Source organism: Elaeis guineensis, chromosome 2, assembly GCF_000442705.2.
Source record: "Elaeis guineensis isolate ETL-2024a chromosome 2, EG11, whole genome shotgun sequence".
In the NCBI taxonomy this organism is placed as follows: Eukaryota; Viridiplantae; Streptophyta; class Magnoliopsida; order Arecales; family Arecaceae; genus Elaeis; species Elaeis guineensis.
The window spans coordinates 109,443,204-109,464,049 of NC_025994.2; the positions used below are offsets into that span (position 1 = coordinate 109,443,204).

General features: G+C 40.9%; 1 protein-coding gene and 1 long non-coding RNA gene across 2 annotated transcripts in view; one reads left to right on the forward strand and one right to left on the reverse strand.

The window, feature by feature from the left end:
- The window catches only part of LOC105048365 (uncharacterized), a 42,328-nt gene extending 36,148 nt beyond the window's left edge, over positions 1-6,180 (forward strand). The window contains exons 2-3 of the long non-coding RNA XR_832625.3: positions 4,759-4,862; positions 5,523-6,180. This is a non-coding gene — a long non-coding RNA (uncharacterized lncRNA). The remainder of the gene's footprint in view (positions 1-4,758; positions 4,863-5,522) is intronic.
- Positions 6,181-18,470: 12,290 nt separating this feature from the next.
- LOC105049431 (protein RADIALIS-like 3) lies at positions 18,471-19,558 on the reverse strand. The gene is made up of 2 exons (XM_019852475.3): positions 19,109-19,558; positions 18,471-18,762 (listed from the first exon to the last, which is right to left on the reverse strand). The coding sequence occupies exon 1, from the start codon at positions 19,390-19,392 to the stop codon at positions 19,156-19,158; it is 237 nt and encodes a 78-aa protein (XP_019708034.1). The 5' UTR covers positions 19,393-19,558; the 3' UTR covers positions 18,471-18,762; positions 19,109-19,155.
- Positions 19,559-20,846: the final 1,288 nt, after the last annotated feature.

The window sequence follows — 20,846 nt, forward strand, 5'->3', positions numbered from 1 at the left end:
GGAAAAACCATTCCCCGGACTTGGAACGCCGACAACTTGAAGCTGTATTGCCAGTGAATTCTGTAATTCAATTGTCGGAATACATGTCCAGTTTGAAAAATTGGAGTTCTAACTCTTCCACTACCGGTCGGCGCTCAGCCCCGACGCGCCGACGCGGATCTGGCACCGACGACACATCGGCCCCTTACACGGACCGATGCATCTACAACGACGGGAGTCAATACTCCTTCGACGACTTGTCGGACCTCCACAAAGGGCCGACGGACTCTTATGAACGGGAGTTCATGCTCCCTCTACGGTCGAATTTTCGGGCAGAATCCGTCGGCCGACAGGCCGATCGGGCCCCGACCGAAGAAAGGCAAAAAGCCCACGCGACTATTGTCGCGACTTCCGACCGAGCTACGGCCGGTCGAGGGATGTTCGGCTTACCACCGTCTATCGCACGATGCGACCTTTGTCGCATCTACGACTTGCCGACCGACCAACGGCCGGCTGAACGACATTCGGCTTACCACCGGACGTCGGAAAACATCGAACCCGACGCAGGGGTATGGGGACCCGACTTACTATCGTCTCCCCGACAATGCGCCGGACGCCGACTTCGACTGTCAAGTTGCTGAAGCCCTACCGACTTATGCGAGTTGGTGACTTGACTAAGTCAGCGACTAACGTTCGACATTGCAGACGTGTTTGGCATTGCAAACAGGGGGAAAAGGCAAAAGAAGAATTCATTCAAGACTTGAAGAAATTTTTTCCATAAACAAAGGAAAGTCTACAAGGTAAAGGCCGGAGCCCGATTACAATCCAAAGCAAAATAGAAGACAAAATAAAACCGACTAATTATCGGAGTCGACGTCCTCCACTGGACGACGATGCGAGTTGGTCGGAAGATCTGCTCCGACTTCAGCCATCGGAGCCGACTGGTCTTCGGCAACCGGCTCTGCGACGCCTTCAGCTTCCGCCCTGGTGGAGAGACCATCCGACGCTGGTCCGGCCGTCTCCTCCGCAGCTGGGGCCTCCGACCCTGGCAGAACCACGTTGCTGAGGTCAAGTTCGGGGTACAAGCTCTGAACGGCTTCCCGGGCGTCCTCGTACCCGACTTGGTACGAGAGGTAGCCGCTCTCGAGGAGCTCTTCGCGGTACTCCTCTGAGTCCCGGAAGACCTCGACCGCCCGACCCAAAGCCAACTTCGCCGACTCTGATTCGGCTTTGGCAACGTCTGCGTCGGCCTGAGCGGCGGCATGACCCTCTTCAGCCTTGGCGAGGTTCTCGAGACTCGCCCGAAGTTGCTCGCGCTCGCCCTCCAACTCTTTGCCGACGCTGTCTCGCTCGTGTCGGAGCCGACGGATGGTCCGGGACTTCTTGGCCGCGTCATCCTTCGCCGATTTGAGCTCCGACTCCAGCGACGCCTTGGCCTCCTTGAGTCCGGAGATCTCCTCCGAAAATCGGGAGACCTCCCCCTCGAGTCGGTTCTCCCGGTCGACCGACTGTTGAAATTGGTCGAGAAGGATGGCCTTCTCGGCTTCGAGGCCCGCGACCTTATCTCTCCAGGCCGCGCGCATGTCCCCAAACTTCCGATATCCGGCCTCCAGCTCGGATATGTTGAAGACCAGCTGCACAAAAAAGAGCCGACTGTTAGTAAGCCGGACTTGCGATGCTACGATTAAAAGCAGAGGGAAAGGAAGCTTACCCGGATCATCATCGGATAGAAGGACGACAGCATGTCGGAGACACGCTGGTTCTTCATCGCTTCGATGTCGGCAGGAAGGAGGAGTGCTTGGCATAGTCTCCTGGCCAAGTCGTGGTTGGCCAGGCCCGACGCACCCTCGGGAAGCGGAAAGTCGGCCGACCCACCCGCCGATCGACCTTCATCACCCGACGCCATTAGGGCCTTACCTCGGCTTGCCGTCCAGGCCCTGACGTCGGAGATAGACGGCAAGCTCGAGCCCGACCGAGTCTCGGCAGACGGCGCGGCGGTGGCATGCGTCGGCAGCCCAGGTTCGCGGACTTCCTCCCGAACCTCCGGAATCTGCTGGGCGGGTGGCGTGCCCCCGGCAGAGTCGGCCGCTCGACGGTCGGGCGAAGCAGCTCCCCCGACTGACGGTCCCCCGGACGGGACATCAACAAGCACTGTCGGCACCGACAGTGCGATCACCGGCTCCGCCTCCGACCCGGCTGGTTCGCTCGGCGGAACCACGCGGGGCCTCTTGGGAGGCTGCGACGGTCCGGCACCGGCCGCCGGCCTCTTCCTCACGGCGTGCTGACGTATGTCGGCTGCCGACAGTCGCGTCCTCGGCGGCATATCTGAAAAAGACGATGAAAGGTTAGAGCTAAAGAAGAAGACAGAAAAGAAAATGAAGACGTCGGGAGAATGCAAACCGACCTAAACGGGGGACCGGGCTAAGGCCGGCGTCGTACAAGGCCTGCTCGGTGACGAGCTCGCTCTGCTTCGGCACCGAGATATCCTTTAGCCGATGGAAGTCCTCCCGATCATCGACCTCCACCCGACTGTTCTCATTTGGATCGGTTCGGGGGTTCCCCCAACGGACTGGAAACCCCCAAGGGGCAGAGGACGACGTGAAGAAGAACTGGTTCTTCCATCCGTGAATGGATGTTGGAAGACCAGTAATGAAAGAGAGCCCTTTTCGAGGAATGAAATACCACCACCCTCGGGCTTTAGGGTGAGGGCGGAGGACAAAGAAGACTCGGAAAAGAGAGATCCGAGGTTCGGTCGGCAAAAGCCGACACAGGAGGGCGAAGCTGACTATCAGCCGAACCGAGTTCGGCGCAAGTTGTGCCGGGCATAACCCGTAATAGTCCAGAACGTTCCGGACGAACTCCGGAATCGGGAATCGAAGGCCGGCCCGGAGATCCTCCAGATAGAAGGCCACCTGACCCTCGGGCGGGCTATTAACCCGACCATCGACGCCAGGGGCGAACAGCCGAATCTGCTCCGGGACGCAGTACTGCTCCCGGAGCCGATCGACGTTCGGCCCCGAAAGTGAAGAAGCCTCCACCTCCGGGGACGACCGAGTGTCTTCGGTCGGCTCTCCCGACCGACTACCTCGTGGGGACGTCCTAGCCATGAGCTCAAAGAAATGGCAAGGAAGAAAGGAAAAAGAAAGAGGAAGGCTACTCTAGCCCTTGGAAGGAAAGAGTCGCAAAGGGGAGACAGAGCGGAGAAGTACCTGGAGCGGAGGCTCAAGCGGGCAGAGTCTCGACTGTAAAAATGAGAGGGGTAAAAAACCATGTGGGGGTAACTTTGTATATATAGTGCTCCCCAACGGTCGAGATGAAGGCACGCACAGCAAAGACTCCCCAGATTTCGCCGCGTGGCGTCATCAGGGCCGTCAAACGGTCCGACGGTTCGACGCACCCCCCTTCAGATTGCGCCACGTCGCCTCCATCCGCTCCACCGAACGCGAACCAATGGCCACACGCCACGTGTCGCGACGGGACGCGACGTTGTCTTCCCGATGGGACACGACGGTTCCACTTCCCGACGGGACACGACGGTTCCACTTCCCGATGGGACATGACACCTGGCACCGGTTTTATCGCTGACACCAGCGGGACATCCGGCACGGCGGACGTCCGGCGCCGACCGACACCTGATGCTGATGGGACGAGACGCCTGGCGCCGACTGGATGTCGGGCGCCAGTAAACCTCTCGACATATACAGGGCGCCGGACACCGTATCAATCGGCGGTACGGTCGGATCCTCGCGTACGACAAATCCACTCCTAGTCGCCAGCTCATCACCCGACTTAGGAGTGGAGGGGGGCAACTGTTGGGGGAAACCCACCGACCGACCGACCGACTATCGGAGGGCCCGACCGGCTGGCGGCCCGACCGACCGTCTCCGACTGGCCGACTGACCGTCTCCGACTGAAAGCCGGGGGTGACCGACTAACGGACGCTACCGACGGCTTTTCAATGGCCCAATCGCCGACTGGAGGTATGTCGGGCGTATCCTTCCCGACCGACCAGACCCAGAGGCCGACTCACATGAAACTCGCCGACTGACGGAGGAACCCGACGCCACTCTGCTGGCCACCGACCAAGGGTCGGCCGTCTCCTCCCATCGCCGTACAGCCGCCAGACCTTGTCAGCTCTGACACGGACATGCGGCACAGTTCCCCAGGGGCATTGTCCCGCCGAGAGCGAGGTCAACCCTAGTGACTAGACGGCCACACGGCGACATGACATTTCCACGGCGGCTCTGACAGTCTACAGTGAGTTGACAGTTCCTCACTTGTCCGCGCCATTAATGACGGCGCCATACCGTGCTCCACTATATATACCGGGGAAGGCAACAGTGCAAAGGGTCGATCCGCCCTTCTCTCCCACATACGCAGGCTCGCTCCTCTCTCTCTCTCTCTCCCTCTCAGAGCTCTCTGTCTGCATTTTACTGTTGCCCAGTCACCTCTCTGACTTGACCGTCGGAGGGTCCCCGCCGGAGCCGCCTCCGGTCAGTGCGGACTTCCTTTTGCAGGTGCACGCTTCCCGGCGATCGGGCGACGAGGCGATTGGCCGCAACACATGCATATATGATAGATGTTATTTATTAGCCACTATAATTTTGGTCACTATATTTTATAATGACTGCTTTTAAATTATTGCTGTAGCCTGTAGTAAACCTACCTCCATCTTATCTATAATTTCATTGGGGAGTTCAAATCACATTCTTCATTGCCATTTATTAACTTTCTTTCATCTTCTAGTTGTTGACCCAGTTTAATCATTTTTCTTTGCAGGTTATATTCACAACTCAGATTGCCACTTTGATGTTGATTCTGCTGGCAAACTAAATCTGAACATCTTGAAGCGCAGTTCGGGTTCTGGTCTAACAATGTCAAAGGTATTGCTGGTCATTAAACTAATCGTCACAAATCCTGATCCATGTACATGCTGCTGTTGTCTTTTAACGTCCACTGATTGATTTTGGAATTGATGCAGTAACATTCTTTAGTATCCTTGAGTTCTATAGAGAATCTTGGATTTGGATATGCTCTTCTTAGAATTTTATGTTTATATTATGTTTTATAGTTGCAGATAACCCATTGGTGTCGAACATTACTTGTTTGTATTTGGCAGATTAAGCGAAACATGATGAAATAGCTGCTGAGTGGACTTTGCTTTTGGCCAGTTAAAGTTATCAGCAACAACCAGAAATCTAATGCATAGAAAGATTATAATTGTAGAAAGAATTTTTCCTGCAATAGCTTGAGAAGTTAGACACAGCTCTCCTGATAATTATCATGTCATATATCTATTATAAGGAACTGAAGTAACTTTATCATCAACTCTTCTGCAGTTATGTATGTTTAGGTTGCAACTTGTTTGTTCCTTTATGGTCTTTCAGATAAGAGCTGTGTCTTAAAGCATGATCACGTGAGAGAGAGAATAATGTGTATCAGAATGGCCATGTTTTTGTGGTGATCTCTTCATGGGTTAATAATGCTATAGTTGTACTTTGCCAGGGCCTGCTCTAACAGCTTGTTCTGCTTTTTGAGTCCAGGATGAGTTTGAACTGTGCAAGGAGCACGGGGAACTGGAGGCCATCTTTCATGACGAAAAGCGAAGAAGGTTGCTAGACAAGGATTAATTCCACATAGTGAAGCAGTTGATGGCAGAGGAAAGGGAAGTTTCTAGATCTAAGCTGTAAGGAAGAAGAGAAAATAACTATCTTCAAGTTTATTCCACAGATGAAGGAGAAACAAAGGGAATGCAACTTCTGTAAGTTTTGAACTCTGGAATTTATATAAGTTGATACGGCGAAGAAGTTGCTGCTGGTGCTAGTGCTACTTAAACAGAAAGTAAATGGAGATGTGGGGTGATGTTGGGGCGGAGCCACTTGGGAAATAATACTGTCGAAAGGACCAAAGGATGAAGGGGGAAGGAATATGGATGACTTGGACCTTTGAGAGCCATAAGGAGTGGGGACCAAAAAACAAGAATATAGTATGTAGGAATGGAAAGAATCGGCCTGTTCCTTTTAGGAGGGAAGGAATCTTGCTGATTGGAAGTTATTGCATCTGATATGGATCTTTACTTCTTCCCCTTCGTATTTCTCTAGTGGCACTGTTGTATCATTCTTTTCTGCATATGATGTAGTGTTTCATCTATGAAATATTCAATATATGAATGAAATCCAGATTGCAAAAGCTGTAGTACAAGGTTTCCCTTATATATTAGCTTATCATATTAAATCTTCCAAGCTAAATGGATTTCTTAGACACCAATAGTTACCATCATAAATTTCTGTTTGTTCTTTGCTTCCTGCTTTGACAGGTGACAAACATTTGTAGCTTACAATGGTTGGCCTTACTGGTTCTAATAAATTTTGATTCTCACATGGAATAAGAATATTAAGCATGCCACTTGCTAAAAAGAGGGATTTGCAGAAAACCTAGCTCTAATATTCCTTTTCAGAGAATTTAGAGAAAGATCTTTTCCTGCTGCTGAATCTGATCTCTCATCTGTCCCCCAGTTTTGGGGAAATAGGGGTAGGAAATTTTGTGGCCTGCAGTCCTTTGCTCACTTGAATCATCTTTTCAATCTCAAAAAGAGAAATGCTACGTGGATTCTGCTTAGTCAGCCATCAATTCCTTGTGCTGATGATCTCAAAAAGTGAATTGGAGAGTTCCCATTCTCTCCAACTTGTTAGTGAATGAAAGACGGTCGGTAGTCCAATAATGACCATCCACAATTGGCATGATGGCCATGATCAGATAAGCCCATCTTATATATGTGACAGTGTGCTGGTGGCCCTCCCTAGTCATGACCGTCGTGCTAATCATGGCTGAATGTGATGGGAGAGCTGTCCCTCTCCAATTTACGTATGAAACTCACTTTGAATTGGATACTACCAACATTAATGCTATTAGTTGAGGGGTCAGCACAGTATACCGGTAGTCTGATAAAGAGCATTGATAAATTCTCACTCTTCCAAGAAACACTAATTTGTTTTCGCTTCTCAGGATGAGCTGTCGGTTAAGCTGGTTGGCACCTTTCTCTCCACAAGAAGAGGTATGAGGTTCCAAACAACCACCATATTTTAAATAAAAAAACATGTTTTAACATTTGTGGTTATGCTGTACTCTGTTTATGGTGATGAGAAAATATAGTGAGGGATGTGTTTATTGTGCTTCATTTAAATGCGGATATGCTCCCATAATGTCATCCACCAGAAGACCGGAGCAAGATCACCTTTACGGAGGCAAGGTCTGTTTCATGGCAAAATTTCAAAATAAGGATTACATGCTGGCTTTTGACTATAAGAGATTTGACTTGCAAGCTTATCATTTCTTTTTCAAAAATTTGTATACTTATCTGTTTCTGACTGATACCAATCCAAATTGGATATTGATGGTATAGATATGGAATGGGCAATATAAACTTTGTTGCAGAATATTGTTCCATTTTATATTCTATCAACACAAAATATACAAGCCTCGCAGCTTTGTTATTTTGTTGCTGGTGAATGATTGTACAAAAAAGTATACAGCACTGTCTAGGTAAAGCATTATTGAAATGATGTATTTGACTAATAAGAGTCAGACAAAAAAACAACGGTCATGTATGAGGACTAACAAAATGTTGTGAAGTTAAACCTTCTCTCTGTGTGCCTACGAATGGTCATTAGTGTACAAAAGGATTCTATATATTTATCAACAGGAACTGCTTTACATAATGGAAAGCTGAGGCCATGGATGCAAAAGAGATTTCTTGGAATCTTTGGAAAATGAAATATCAACAACTTGGGCCTGGGAGAATCTTAACCTATAGGAGTTTGTAGTGTCTGGCCCTTTACTAGTTGATACCCCATTCTCTCTCTCTCTCTCAAAGAAAAAAGGAGAGGAAAAAAAAAAAAGAAACAATTGATGGCTCCTCTTGCATATTCGCACTGCTAAAAATCCTTGGAAGTAGCCCTCTGAAGATGGACCTCAAAGAGGCTAGCTGAGAAGGATTCCTTTTGAAGAATCTCACAGAAACTGTAGGACTAACAGAAAAGACATGCTTCGACAGATTTCATATATTAATTGTTGCCTATCAATTTGTAAATTTTGATGATGCCATTAAGTGGTATAATTTTTATTAACCATTAGATACATCGTTTACAAGATCCCTGATCCAAGTTCAATATTACAGGAATTTTGTGTTCTGTTCTTTTTAAACTAATACTCCTGCTGAGAGAGTCATGTTTAATTCCAGCAAATAATATAAATGGTGCACATACCCATACTACTGCCACTCTACTAATTAATATATGATGTATCAGTTTTCCTGTGGCATCATCATTGTCATCTCAGCAGACTGCAAACAGAGTAAGATATTTTCAGATTGTTAATGAATCTCTGAAAAATCAGTATTTTATGTTTCACAACGTAATTATACAAATTAGTGAAAGATATTGATTTAAAAATGAATTTATGAATTTTTCAACTTATTTGTGAACTTTTTTTAACTTGAAATTCAGGAAAAATCCTTGGATTACAAATTAACATAACTCTCCACTATTGATGGGTTTTCTTTGCCATTAGTATTTATTTATGTCATGCCCTGAACCCAACACTCAGATCGGATACGTGATGGCCGCACACTCTATAGAGCAAGCCCTAAAAAATATGCAAGACCTCAAATAATTCATTACAACCTCCACATCTATAATGTCTATATTCAATAATAATTAGTAAAACTTGCATAATTATAAATTAAATTCCTTCAATTCTCTAATTAGATATCAATGTTACTCTATCTATGCATTTGCTTATTCGCAAATCTATACCATAGCTAATTATGAGTATCCTGTAACTTTGAGAAGAAAAAGAGAAATGGAGAGATGTGAGCTTTACAATTCAGTAAGAATTCTCATATCACATCAGTATAATAATATAATCTGAAAATAAGAATAAATAATAAAATATAAAATTTCATATTCAATATCCAGAATACTGCAAATATTTATAAATTATCTGTCTTATCAAAAGAGATGCATCATCATATGTTAATGGGTGAAATACTTTTGTTCAGCAATTGTTTCATATCTTGTTTTTCATTTCTTTTTTCATTATCACATGATTTTTTTAACTTTTTTCTTTCTGACTTTGGACTAATTAAGTCTATATCTCAGTCTCCATCCGAACAAATTTTCACTCAAAAGCCTTTCAAAGTTGTCCCAGGATGAGCTCTTGGCCGACTGACTTTGGACTAATTAAGTCTATATCTCAGTCTCTATCCAAACAAATTTTCACTCAAAAGCCTTTCAAAGTTGTCCCAGGATGAGCTCCTGGCCGACTGTCCCACGTACGAAAGCCCGTGAGGGGGCTGTCGCAGGCATAAGCTCCTAACGGACTGTTCCAAGCATGAGCTCCTAGTCGGCTGATCCATATATAAGCTTGTGGGGGCTGTCCCAGGCATAAGCTTCTGGCAGGCTGTTCTACATGACAAGGCTAGTCCACATCATTTTTTTTTTTATTTTCATAAAATTATAATACTTTGACTTCTTTAATTAATTTTATTTTGCAGTGTGATCAAGACAAATATATCATTCCATATAATCATGCCATCAATCACCGATATATATATATATATATATATTGATATAACATACTCGTGTTTAAAAATCATATAAGCAAATAACGGTGTCTCAACATAGCAAATTCATCGATCTCAAATTTAACGAAGCAAAATCAATGGTACAAGATCAACGATAAAATAACATATATAATGGTGATCATGTACAGGAATTCTTATCTTTATCGGTGACTGATCCAAGCATAGAAATCAATGTTCTTCTTTGATTTATGAATTTTGAAAACAAGATATTCCACTCGACATCTTATGCAAATAATCATATCTCTTCATGATCCTAATCAAATATAAAAATCATATATGAAGAAATTATCGATAATCGATCATAATAACACAAATCTAGGACTTCTCCTAGGATTATTCAAAATCAGGATTTGTTTAAGTATCTGGACCCTCCACTGGTCCACAAGACTTCTAGAAAGAGAAAATTCATGAAGAGAAAAAAATTTTAAAGAGAAAAAATTTTAGAGAGAGAAAGTAGAGAGAAAATTTTTGTATCTTTCAGACGAGGCAATCATGATCGAGATTATCAGAGATCATATCAAGGTGACTCAACATGGATTAACTATGATCGATGTTATAAATTTTGAATAAAGATCGGACTGGGATCCAACTACTATATGAATTTCAAAATAATCTCAAGTCATCTTATTTTCATCTTAAGTTTATCCTAGGGTCCGTGATGAAATCAAAGAGAGAGAAAGATGCTAGAGATACAAAATCCATAAAGAGAGAGAAAAGATCTAGAGAGAGAATCTAGAGAGAAGATGGAGAGAGAAGGGAGAGAGGAAAGAGAGAGAAAGGAGGGAGAGGAGAGAGAAATTTTTTTTTCTTTTTTTTCTTTTTTTTTTCTTTTTCTTTTTCTCTTTCTCTTTCTCTTTTTTTCTTTTCTTCTCCTTCTTCTTTCTTTCTTTCTTTTTCTTTTCTTCTTTCTCTTCCCGGCCGAACAGAGGATGGACCAAGGGAAACTCGATAGCTTGGCTCTAGCGAGGGGCAGTGGCTTGGCTGGTTGTCCGGCAGTGACGGTCGATGGCAGTGAGGCAAGGGATGGCCGGCGGCAAGATTCGGCCGGCAAAAAATAAAAAAAAATTGAAAAAATAAGGTACCATTATTTTTCTTTTATTTTTCGATCATTAGCCGGTCACTGATGGCCAATACCTTCAGAGAAGAGAGATAAAGGGACGAGGGTCCTATCCTAAAGGTGAGACTCTGCAACAGACGGTGCCGGTGGTCGAAAAAGAAAGGAAGGTGATCCGACCGAACAGGGGTTCATCCTTTTCATAAATTTTTTGACGATCCCGATGGTCAGTGAGGGTCTAAAGCCATGGGGAGAAAGAAAAGAGGGTGAGAAAGAAAATTGGAGCCTTACCTGAGCTCCGATGGCATCTCCGACCTTCGATTTTCGATGAACACAAAAAGAGGAGGCCGCAGCTTTCAACGAAGAAAAGAGGAGGAATCTAGCTCGAATATCATCGGTGGAGGGTTTTGAGGGAGGAGGAGGCCTGTTTATAGAGAGCCTTAAGGCCCCAGTGGTCCTAGGAGTTCCATTTCGTTCGGGATTCATCGGAGAAGAAAACTCCTATCGGAAGTCTTCTTCCCGTTCTATTTTTTTTTTTTTTGTATGGGCTTTGGGCTTCTAGATTTTTAGGCCTGGTTCAAGGTCCAAATGGACCGGATGTCACATTCTCTCTCCCTTTAAATAATTTCATCCTCGAAATTAAGTTATGTTGTTTGAGATATATTCTAAAAGAATATATATATATACATGCATCATGTCATTCTCATGCTTCCAATAATATCTTACATATTATTTATTTCTCATGATCTTGTTATAACAAAATTAATTAAAATATCAACCTCATTTTCTCTTTTTTATTTTATTTTATTTATTTATTTATTTATTTTTGAAAGAGCAGTAATATTTATACTTGTATTAACATGCCACAGGTATTTATTCTAATACATTCCACTCAAAATTCATAATTGTCTCAGACTACCTATGATGGAAAAATAAAGGAAGGTCTTCACAATCATCGATTTTTGTCTTCCCTTGACCTTTCAATAAATTTAATAGGTAGACTTTCATCTTAAAAAATCTCACTCTTCTTTGTCATTTCGAGTAATAATATTAAATTTTGAAAAAAATAATATCTATGTCAAGACATTCTAGGTTTGCACTAATAACAGAACTATCAAGCTATTAATAATAAACTTGAGATGTCTAGGATTCTTCTTGGCATTATCTACAATAAAATAACCTACTGATAAAAATTATCCGGCTATGATCATATTAGGTCAAGATCTGTAACATCTTTTCATTATCAATAAAATTTTTTCTTATTTACAACTAATATATTCCATAATATCTTTTGAATCAAAGGATTAATATTTCTAATCGATTTAAACCATCATGCTTTTGCTGCGTACTCTGATCTTAATTTATCAAATTATATAGGTTTATCAAAAGATATCTTTGTATGTTAGATCAATCAAAGATAGATCCAACTTTTAAATTTCATATAAAATTTAGAGTATAACTTTAAGTTTCTTTATCTTTACTATCCCTTGGACATAGCACATTAAATTAAATCTCATCCATTTTTTATATTTGAAATCATTACATAAATTTCATCACTCTCCTAGAATTCAGTATGTTTAGAATTAATTTTGAGTTAACCTTCGATTTACCTTACAATCATTTAGATAACTTCCAAACCAATCTTTCTTTGTAAAAGAATTAACTCCAACTTGAGCAAACTAAAAGAACTCAAGTCAACATTTTTATAAGTAAAATCAACTTAGTTATTTCTTGTAAAGCTCCCTTCATCACAACCCTTAATATCAATAGATAAATCTATACAAAATCTTATCTTTTATATAAGTCATTCAAAATTTAACAATAACAATATATTTTAGTTCAACTCAGAAATCTGAATTCTGACTTGAACTACAGTCCACAATCTTCAATAATCACAAGAAAAAAAGAAATCTAATCTAAAGATGAAAATACAAATTATTACAGATTTCATCATAACCTATATATCATACTCTAACAAATCAATTTCTTATTCAAATCATCAAAATTTTTTAGATCCACTTAGAAAAATAAATTTTTGACTTGAAATTTAAATACAACTTAAAAGATCAAGAAATTAAATCTAAATATGATATTTTGAATAATTAAAAATTTTACCAAGACGTGTATCTCATATTCTTATAATAAAATTCAAGTATATTTTTCATCTAAAATTGAGTTTCATATATAATCTTTTATAGATTCAATGCTTAAAAATATTTTTCTCTCGTATGATGTAATTTCTTGTTAGACCATATCCTAACTAACTTTCTTCTGATAAGTTCAAAAATTTTATAATGCTCGAAAAATTAACATCGAAATCAGAAAAATTATCATAACCTTCACTTATATAAGTTTCGCATTCCAAAGTCATCGAGTATACCTAACATAATATATCAAGACCTTCCACTTTATTTTAGGTCAACACTTCTCATACTCAGATCAACCTTACTAATTGAAATCTAAGATATAACTCGTCAATTCTATTATAGACATCATATACCACTTATGCATAAATTTCATCATAGTATCTATTGATTTAAAATCTATATATTGAATCTTTTCTTTTATATCTATCATGTTCCTCATAATCATAGTCTCAAGTTTAAATATCACCAAAGTTACAATCTCGAATAATTATAACCTTAAGCTCAAATACCATTTAAGTCATATTCTTTAGTGATCATAACCTAAACTCTAATATCATTCTATCACATGCTTAATGATCATAATCTTAAACTCTAATATTATCTATCATACTCTACTCATTTATATCATAGTCCCCAAATGATCATAATCTAAGTTCTGATACCACTCTGTCACATCCTATTGATCATGCATAAAGTTTTGATATCACTTCATAGTCCCTAATGATCTTAAACGAAAGCTCTAATATCATTTTGTCATATCCTAATCACTTATATCATAATCCCCAAATGATCATATCTTAGGCTCTAATATCACTCTGTCATGCTCCGAACCCAACACTCGGATCGAATACGTGATGGCCGCATACTCCTTAGAGCAAGCCTTAAAGAATATGCAAGGCCTAAAATGATTCATTACAACCTCAACATCCATAATATCTATATTCAATAATAATTAGTAAAACTTGCATAATTATAAATTAAATTCTTTCAATCCTCTGATCAGATATCAATGACACTCTATTTATGCATTCGCTCACTCGCAAATCCATACCATAGCCAATCATGAGCATCCTGTAACTCTGAAAAGAAAAAGAGAAATTGAGGAGTGTGAGCTTTACAGTCCATTAAGAATTTTCATATCACACCAGTATAATAATATAATCTAAAAATAAAGATAAATAATAAAATATAAAATCTCATTTTCAATATCCAGAATATTACAAACATCCATAAATTATCTGTCTTATCAAAAGAGATGCATCATCATATGTTAATGGGTGAAATACTTTTGTTCAGCAATTGTTTCATGTCTTGTCTTTCATTTCTTTTTTCATTATCACATGATCTTTAACCTTTTTTTTTTTTGCTTTGGACTAACCAAATCTATACCTCAGTCTCCATCCGAATAAATTTTCACTCAAAAACCTTTAAGGCTGTCCCAGGATGAGTTCCTGACCGGCTGTCCCATGTACGAAAGCCCGTGGGGGGCTATTCCAAGCATAAGCTCCTGGCGGGCTGTCTCGGCATGAGTTCCTGACCAGCTGATTCATATATAAGCCTGTAGGGGTTGTTCCAGGCATAAGCTCCTAGCGGGCTGTTCCACATGACAAGACTATATCTTCTTTTTTTTTCATGAAATTATAATACTTTGACTTCTTTAATCAATTTTACTTTGCAATGTGATCAAGACAAATATATCATATCCATATAATCATGCCATCAATCACTGATACATATATATATTGATATAACATACTCGTGTTCAAAAATCATATAAGCAAATAACGGTGTCTCAACATAGCAAATTCATCGATCTCAAATTCAACGAAGCAAAATCAGTGATACAAGACCAACGATAAAATAACATATATAATGGTGATCATGTACAGAGATTCTTACCTTTATCGGTGACTGATCCAAGCATAGAAATCAATGTTCTTTTTTTATTTATGAATTTTGAAAATAAAATATTCTACTTGACATCTTATGCAAACAATCGTATCTCTTCATGATCCTGATCAAATATAAAAATCATATATGAAAAATTTATCGATAATCGATCCTAATAACACAAATCCAGGACTTCTCCTAGGATTATCCAAAATCGAGATTTGTTTAAGTATCTGGACCCTCCACTGGTCCACAAGACTTCTAGAGAGAGAAAATTCATGAAGAGAGAAAATTTTAGAGAGAGAAAATAGAGAGAGAATTTTTATATCCTTCAGACGAGGCAATCATGATCAAGATTATCAGAGATCATATCAAGATGACTCAACATAGATTAACTATGATCGATGTTATAAATTTCGAATAAGACCGGACTGAGATCCAACTACTGCACGAATTTCAAAGCAATCTCAAGTTATCTTATTTTCATCTCAAGTTTATCTTAAAATCCGTGATGAAATTAGAAAGAGAAAGAAAGATCTTAGAGAGACAAAATCCATAAAGAGAGAGAAAATAGAAAAAAATCTAGAGAGAGAAGATGGAGAGAGAAGGTAGAGAGAGGAGAGAGGAAAGAGAGAGAAAGAAGGGAGAGGAGAGAGAAAAAATTCTCTCATTCTTTTTTTTTCTATTTTTCTCTTTTTTTTATTTTTTTCTTTTTCTCTTTCTTTTTTTTCTTCTTCTCCTTTCTTACTTTTTCTTTTCTTCTTTCTCTTCCCGGTCGAACAGAGGATGGACCAAGGGGAACTTAGTGGCTTGGCTCCAACGAGGGGCGGCGGCTTGGCTGGATGTTCGATAGTGACGGTTGACGGTGGTGAGGCAAGGAATGGCTGGTGGCAAGGTTCGGCCGGCAAGAAATCAAAAAAAAATCAAAAAAATAGGATACCGTTATTTTTCTTTTATTTTTCAATCATTGGCCGGTCACCGACGGCCAATACCTTCAGAAAAGAGAGATAAAGGGACGAGGGTCCTATCCTAGGGGTGAGACGCAGCAACCGATGATGCCGGTGATCGAAAAAGAAAGGAAGGTGGCCCGACCGAACAGGGGTTCACCCTTTTCGTGGATTTTCTGGCGATCCCGATGGTCGGTGATGGTCTAAAGCCATGGGGAGAAAAGAAAGAGGGTGAGGAAGAAAAATTGGAGCCTTACCTGAGCTCCGGTGGCATCTCTGACCTTCGATTTTCGATGAACATAAAAAAAGGAGGCCGTGGCTTTCAACGGAGAAAAGAGGAGGAATCTAGCTCGAATATCACCGGTGGAGGGTCTTGAGGGAGGGGGAGGCCTATTTATAGAGAGTCCTTGGGCTCCAGTGGTTCTAGGACTTCCATTCCGTTCAGGATTCATCGGAGAAGAAGACTCCTATTGGGAGTCTTCTTCCCATTCTGTTTTTTTTTTTTTTTTTTTGGTATGGGCTTTGGGCTTCTACATTTTTAGGGCTGGTCCAAAGCTCAAATGGGCCGGGTGTCACAATTTACTTTGCCTTTTACATGAAAAACCTGTTATAGGTATTTGAACATTGTTTACATTAGGTGAATACTCTTCATATTTCTGGCAAATCCCCTGCATTTGTTCCTCAGATTCATGATTCTTTGACTCATCTGAGTAGTTCCTGAATGACAAACTTAATGGTTATAAACATAGTTATCTACTATTTCATTCGCTGTGCCACAAGTACAACCATTTTGACTGATACAACTACCATATCACAGGTTTCACTTATTTCCCGGAATAGTTTCACCTTTTCTCTTTCTTTCTTTCTTGTGTTTTTTTTCCCTCTCTAAACGAGTTTCCCATTGTTCAGTCTCATAATTATCACGATAATTTTTTTATTACTTTCCTCAAAAAATAAATATTATTATTGTCATCTTTTGCTGACTATTATTGAGGGAGACATGCTGGTTTTGACTCTTGTTATCTTTCAATCATTGGAGCCTGGTTTTCAAGGGTTATAGCTTGCAACCGGTATGGTCCAAGGAAAAGAAAGAGTTGCACACCGCCGCCCCCACCCCCCCCCAAAAAAAAGGAACAAAAGCACAAAAAAGAGTTGCACCGCCATGTCATACATGATGGAGCCTATCATATGTCGATTCGAGCAATTATAAAGGTGACAATTATATGGTCTGTATAATTGGAATCTTCCTATGAGCTAGGAAGCAACATGAAAGTGCTCCTTTCTAGTGGGATGGAGAGGCTTGAGATATTTAAATGGGCCACGTCCGCGCACGGTACATGTACTATCAAGTTGTCCTTGGTGATGTTTACATGGTCAGATTCCCTTTGGATATCTTTGCCTTTGGTTCGGACTTCTTTCTTATAAAAATCATGGTGGGGCACCATCAATCATTTCTAAGTGATATGCGAATCTAGAGTCAAACAATTCGAGAATCACCGCCCACCATTTGAACATGGAATCTGCGAAAGGAAAAAAGGTGCCTACGCTTGGCTACAACGCAGATTATCATTGGTTCTCTCTGCATATTAATTACCACTAAAATTTGTCTTATTAGTGGTTCGCTCCATAACTTATCACTAGATCTAAAAGCTTAAGCTGTCACGAAATTTTGTTAGACAAAGTATATTACGAACGTGTGACCTTTGACTTTGGCAGTCATGTTAGCTTATTTTGATCTAAAAAAATTATCGGATCTGATATAGATTATTTTAACCACTACGAGCAAAAATAAATAAAATTTAGAAATAAAATTTATTTTTTATTGAATTTTAGCTTTTTATGTTTATTTTGACTAGCCATATTTATTTTGAAAAAGTTAGTCTGTCCTATTTAAATGAGGAGAAGATTCTAATCCAAATTGTGCGACCTTCTTTGTTTATTTGGCTGCACTATATTTTCAAAAGCTTCCTATCAAATAGCTTCTATTTCAGTCCGTACTAGATTGATCAATATACCGATAATGAAATCTGTGATTAATCGATGGAATACATTTCAACAACCTAGGAGCATTAGCTCAACTGGTACATCAATACATGTTCCTACATTTATTCTTCTCTAACTTTACTAACTTTTCCTTCTCCACTCATATCTTGTTTGTTTTAAAAACTTTACTATTATAAATAAAAGCAATGTATCTCAATTTATCATCATCAATGAAAACAAGAGATATAAATCCTACTTTAGGCTAATAAATTTTTTGAGAGATTCAAGTTAAGCAGATTTAGAAATTTCTTCCTTCTATCCGATTGGACCATTACTACTAGATTCCAAAAGCCTAAACTATTAGGAAAAGATTTATATCAAGCCTTGACATCCTTCTTTTTTGAAGAATCTATGGTGGTCTTCTATCCAATTAGCTGTATATATATTTTCATCGAATATACATTTTTGACGCACGAAGTCAATTTATGCTGTAATGACTCACGATACAAGATAATACTATGTTATTTTAGTTGTCTGAAATCCGAAGCTATGATGACTTCGGTGTGAAGGCATCAAATCATTTGCTTAAGAGAAATCAGTAGTTCGTATGAGGTACCATTTGATCATCACCATGTCCATACAAAGGATAAAAAGAGATTTTCTGCACTGCTTTTCTAACATGTATTTCTTTCAATGCTTCGATGCACGAGACCTGGGTTTTATCCCATCCTCACTCCGGCCAGTACTCAGTAGGGTTTCAACCCATCGGAGCTCTCAATAATATTTGCAAATATATGTTATATAAAAGGATAGAAAGCCATAAGGAATTATACTAAACTTGTTTTCATTAGTCTTTAAGCACACCAAGTAGAATACTAAACACACATGGTTATGACAACCTTCGATAGATTTACAATAATCAATAGGACGTTTACAAGAAGAGAGAAAATAGGCTTTTATAAGATCAGTGAGAACCGATCTGCTTCTGACGTTCATTTAGATGCATCTGACTTCATGTATATCTGGAACTCCCAGAGAAGAACAATGCCCCTACTAGTACATAAACACGTAGATGGTGCTTTATAGTATTTGCTTCAGTCGAGCCATAGATACTTCAGCCTGCCAAACATTTGAGATACAAGTAACACATGAGAAAAAAATATAAATAATACTCAATCCAAATCTTTCAAGAAGATGGCAATCAGCCACAAGCTTGGAATTAAAGCCCGTACATAGCTTATCATAACCATAACTTTCATTAGCAGCCTGGGTGATGTCCCTGTTGTAAAAGAAACAAGAATCCAGTTTGGGTCATTGTGGTTGGCGTTTTACCCAACTGAAAGCAACGGCTCCATCCAAGTCTTGGTCCTTGGGAAACCGAAAATATGGGAACCATGAAGCCAACCGAAAGCAAAGAAACAAGAAAAAGGAATGAACAGTAGATGGGGATAGTAGAACGATCTACCTGTGCTCCTCAAGGGCCAGGGAGTTGCCTCCCTTGCTACTGGAGGATCAATAGTTGCGATGCTGCGCACGGCCGCTCTCGATGTAATTGATATCTTTGATCAGCAGTTCATAATGGCGTTTCACCTCTTCGACTGACTTATCGCCGACGGCGTTGGCCACTTTCTGCCAGCGGTCCGGGGTGTCCCTGTCATACTTTGCCAGAGCCTCCTCGAAGAGCTTGTTCTGTCTTGCGGTCCAGGAGGACTCTGTGGTGCGTGAGGAGCTCATTGAGCTGGAGGCCATATGGAGGTAGCTTGGAACTGTGGTGTGAATGAAATGAGATGATAGTAGGAAGATGGAAAGGGTTGATGCTCTATGGGAGAGGTGAAAGAGAGGGAAGGGACTAGTCTTATTTCTGGACTCTTACTGACTAGGTGTTGCCTGCTACAGAGAGGCAGTTGGCAAGGGTGCTACTTATAAACAAGAGGAGAGTGGGATTGTGGGGGTGATGATGGGATGGATCCAGTTGGGGAATAATGCTGGAGAAAGTGCTAAAGGAGGAAGGACGACAGAATATGGATGACACGTACTTTCGAGAACCACAAAGACTGATGACCGAAGAACAACAAGATTGTGCGTAGGGGAGTGGAGAGAATCGACATAACCTTTTAGGAGGACGGCGGGGGGATCTTTTCCTGTCGAAGTGATCACATCCTATGGAGATGTTTCCTCTCTCTCTCTCCCTGTTTATCTGCTAACTGGCAATCCTTACTCTCTTTCCTCTGCTTCACATACATAAATTCTCATCTTAGTATATTACCGTGATTATGAGGAAGGATTTAAATGGAAGGAATACATATCTTTTAACTCTTCTATTCTACCTCGAGGGCACATTGGCATTCGTTAAGGTGATCAACTCCATTATCAGCAAATGCCATGTTTTGTTCTCATTAGTCATTTAAACATGGCTGCTTACAATTTGCTTGTGCGTCTCAATCACTTGCCTGCCTGTGTATCAGGCTCCTCCCTTTTTTCTTATCATCAGAACGCAAAGATTCCATCTTTTGGTGCTGGTCACTTCCAATAAATTCAGTCAAACACCACTTCCTCTCTGTGGACTGTGCGGGTTTCAGAAATGCAGCTGCAATGCTTATCTAGAAATGCCCGACTAGGATTTTCGTGTGGTTGGCGAAGGTCCACAAGATAATATTGCGAACAACTTCTCAGAATTGAGCTGGCCGACACCATCAATGATCCTATCGCAGCCACATAACTCCTAAGATCTTTTCTTATAAGAGCATGTATATATGTGGCAGCGCTTTGAAACAAGATCGACATCAGAGGATGATGCTTGATAATCTTCTCTTTGGAATTCCTGGAGAAACCAAGTAGTCAACAACTCTTTGAGGAAGAGTTAGGAATCCATGTTTCTTCTAATTTGCTGCAGACTTCAGTTTGGAGGGCCTTATCAGGCTCATAGCGTTGCTGTACCAACCGTGGGCTTCTATTACCACTGCAAAAATATCCAAAGGCGCTAAACCTATTGACAATCTTGCATAATTTCTTCCAAATATTTGGTCATTCTCATATCATTATTCTTGAATCAAAATATGATTTTTGAATTTCAAAATCAGTTCCATCATGGGATTTCACGTTACTAAATAATAAAGAACTCATAAAAAAATATATGGGTAAGATATCAGTTCAAAGATATGTTTGAGAAATCAGAGGGAAAAATAATTCACATGCAACTGTAA

Bases quoted from the DNA above. Each gene is read 5' to 3' on its own strand.
- LOC105049431 (XM_019852475.3), bottom strand. From the start codon at position 19,392: ATGGCCTCCAGCTCAATGAGCTCCTCACGCACCACAGAGTCCTCCTGG.